We start from the raw sequence: 3,402 nt of genomic DNA, 5'->3' as shown, positions 1-3,402 counted from the left end.
CTCCCTGTATTTAGCGTGTAGGACACGCGGGACATCTGTCTCTCCCCCCCCCTCTGTGTCTCTCCCAGTATTTAGCTTGTAGGACACGCGGGACATCTGTCTCACCGACCTGAGCCACGGAGGGCGACAGAGACGAGGCGGCCATCATGCCGAAGGGGTGCGCCCCCCCCTCGCCGGCCCTCATCCCGGAGATCTTAAAGATGGCGCTGGGCTTCTCGTTGGTGATGAAGCCGAGCAGCTGCCAGACGGGGGCGCCGCTGGCCGGGTCGGGGAAGGAGAAGTACACGGCGCCGCCCGTCCCGGCGGGGAACGCCACCGTGCCCAGCATGAAGACCACCACGTGGTTCACGCTCTCGTAGTCCGGCAGGTCGAACACGAACTTGTCCGGAGAGACCTGCAGCGCGTCCGTCTGCACCAGCCGGCCGGCGACCAGGCACCCGAACATCTCCGCTGGCGGGGGGGGACGGGGGACACCGCGGCGGACGCCGGGGACGCCGGGGACACTCCCACGGGGCTTTGTCTTCGCTCTTGATGATGACAATAAAAAAAAATATATATATTTTTATTATTAAAAATTAAACTTTTCTTTTGATACTTCGTGTGCTGAAAATAAAGAAAAATATATATTTTAAAGTTGTGGAAACGGCATCTTTTTCCCTTAAAACCTCCGACTAAATGCGATTTTACATCTATGTGTACCGCTTTTTGTCTTCATTTTTTAATAAATCCGGTGATTTTTTCAATTATACATATTCTTGTAAAAAGCTCCACCCAGGGGAACGCGTGTTCTTTCGTGCATTTTAATCCAAATCAAGATATTTTTCCGTAGTTGTATCCTTTCTACCCCCAACTGACACTAACCGTCAGCCGTTAGCGTTAGCCGTCAACAGTTAGCTGTTAACGTTAGCCGTTAGCCGTCAGCCATTAGTGGTCATCCGTTAGCGTTAGCCGTAGCCGTTAGCTTTAGCCGTTAGCCATTAGTGGTCATCCGTTAGCGTTAGCCGTAGCCGTTAGCTTTAGCCGTTAGCCATTAGTGGTCATCCGTTAGCGTAGCTTTAGCCGTTAGCCATTAGTGGTCATCCGTTAGCGTTAGCTTTAGCCGTTAGTGGTCATCCGTTAGCGTTAGCTTTAGCCGTTAGCCATTAGTGGTCATCCGTTAGCGTTAGCTTTAGCCGTTAGCCATTAGTGGTCATCCGTTAGCGTTAGCTTTAGCCGTTAGCCATTAGTGGTCGTCCGTTAGCGTTAGCTTTGCCCGTTAGCCGTTAGCGTTAGCCGTCAACCATTAGCCGTTAGCCAGCCCTCTCGAATGTAAACAGTTAGCTTTAGCTTCAGTGTAGCAGCCTCCGACTCACCGAAGAACTCGGCGGAACTTGTGTTAAAGTAACCGGTAAAACAGGATTGACTCCCGCTGCCGGTGGTGCTGTTCATGAAGGCAGGTCGGTAACGGACCGGTAGAAACTTCTAGTACAGCCCGTGTTGGTTCCGCCGGTAACGGACCGGTAGAAACTTCTAGTAGAGCCCGTGGTGGTTCCGCCGGTAACGGACCGGTAGAAACTTCTAGTACAGCCCGTGGTGGTTCCGCCGGTAACGGACCGGTAGAAACTGCTAGTACAGCCCGTGGTGGTTCCTACTCTGCTGCTCGGGTACGAGGTGCTCTGGGTTCCGCCCTGGAGGATCGTCAGCCTGGGGAAGGGGGAAACTGTGCCCTGATAACAGGCTGACAGGCGCATGTTGCCCAATTGTTCTCTCTCTATTCCTGTTTTTTTTAACAGCATTATCATTTGAAATATCCAGAGATTGCAAACCATTACTTTTACCGTGATCATGACGTATTTAGGTAGGTAACTCTGCGGTAAATACTGTCTGCCTGGCAGACAGAGCACAGGGAATCAATGGTTGTGCAGCCGCTCGATGATTCGTTCATCAGCCAGCAAGCACAACCGGAAGTGGGAACCACAAAGAATAAAAGCCCAAATGTTGTGAAACGTCTTTAAAGTGGCAATAAAATGTCAAACAATTGGGAATATAATCATAATAAAGACATTTATAAATTCTGTACTCCAAGTAGGCTAATAATAAAACATTTATGTTTTGCACATCTAATATATTATATTATTATATATTATATTATAAATATTTAATGTATACATTTTTATAAGTCAGTTACACATTTAAAAAAAGACATATGTCTTATTTTAAATGTATGTATGTATGTAAAAGTGTTGCACTCCATATAAATAATATGAATATATAAAGTGAAAATTGAAAACAAGAAATTGAACATTTTGTGTGTGTGTGTGTGTTAAAAACAAAACACAAAAACAAATTTTTTTTCGAAAGAAATCGCATAAATGTGACAAAATAAGAAATAATAACCTAAAATTACACACTTACAAAAAAGCGACAAAAACTCTGTTGAAAAAGAGGCAAATAATTAGATAAACTTAGAAAAAAAAACAGTTTTGATTTTATATGGTGTACGTAGAAAATTATTAAATTGATCAAAAAAGTAGCTTTTTATTATTTTGAAATTCGGCAACCGGATGTATTATTTTGGTTTTCACCCTCTCGCTCCCTCTCTCTCTCTCACTCTCTCTCTCACTCTCGCTCCCTCTCTCTCTCTCCTTCCTCCCTCTCTTCTATTTCAATCATATTGCATGTTTTTGTTTCTAAATTGATGAAAAAGGCGATGTTTTTCAAAAATATTATTTAATTTTGAAATTCAATGACCGGATGTCCTCTGTTGGTTTTCCTTCTCTGCTCTCTCTCCTTCTCTCTCTCTTTCTCTCTCTCTCTCTCTCCTCCCTCTCTCCTATTTCAATCATATTACATGTTTTGTTTGTAAACCATGATATTTTTTTTCCAAAACTATCGTTATTTTATTTTGGAATTCAACAACCGGATGTGTTCCGTGTGTTTCCGCTAACTTGACAGCGACGCTACAGCAGCTCGGCTGATCGGTGCCGTGAAGAGCGTCAAAATAAACGGAAATTAACTTTCTGCTCTTTTGTTTCTGAACGGACTCCCGCTTCGGTTTAACGGGGTTTAACGGACACTAACAGGTAAACTGTCCGGTTTATCCGGTTTATCCGGTTGGTCTCCTAACTTCTGCCCGTTGGCTAGCTATCCCCGGTTAGCCACCCGATGCTAGCTGCTGTTGTGGGGTTATTAACATGAATAAAGAAGCTGTTAACACGTTATTATGTCACGTTATGTTAGTTTTTGTTGACACACTTAACACATGTTGTACTAACGGTGTTGCGTTTAAAGGTCTTTTAATGTGTCGGTTAAACGGGACACTGTTTACATTCTGCTGAATGTAAAGTTCAGTCAGTTCTGTGCAATGTTTAGAGAATTTAAGAAATCCCAAATAATAAATGTCCCATTTTATTGATGCATTGA

General features: G+C 44.2%; 1 protein-coding gene across 2 annotated transcripts; it reads right to left on the bottom strand.

Annotated features, from left to right (window-relative positions):
- Positions 1-6: 6 nt before the first annotated feature.
- On the bottom strand, positions 7-1,622 carry LOC117940401 (protein Hikeshi-like). Of its 2 annotated transcripts, none has more exons than XM_034865705.1 (2): positions 1,386-1,622; positions 7-527 (listed from the first exon to the last, which is right to left on the bottom strand). In XM_034865705.1, exon 2 carries the CDS (start codon positions 443-445, stop codon positions 11-13), a length of 435 nt encoding a protein of 144 aa, XP_034721596.1. In that variant the 5' UTR covers positions 446-527; positions 1,386-1,622; the 3' UTR covers positions 7-10. The 2 variants fall into 2 exon arrangements, with proteins under 2 accessions (XP_034721596.1, XP_034721595.1); XM_034865704.1 differs by having other exon boundaries at positions 1,353-1,604.
- Between the last annotated feature and the right edge of the window lie 1,780 nt (positions 1,623-3,402).

Source organism: Etheostoma cragini, unplaced genomic scaffold (assembly GCF_013103735.1).
Source record: "Etheostoma cragini isolate CJK2018 unplaced genomic scaffold, CSU_Ecrag_1.0 ScbMSFa_2415, whole genome shotgun sequence".
Classification (NCBI taxonomy): Eukaryota; Metazoa; Chordata; class Actinopteri; order Perciformes; family Percidae; genus Etheostoma; species Etheostoma cragini.
This window is presented reverse-complemented; position numbering and strand designations above follow the sequence as displayed.

Coding starts and splice junctions, on each gene's coding strand:
- LOC117940401 (XM_034865705.1), bottom strand. CDS start 445: ATGTTCGGGTGCCTGGTCGCCGGCCGGCTGGTGCAGACGGACGCGCTG.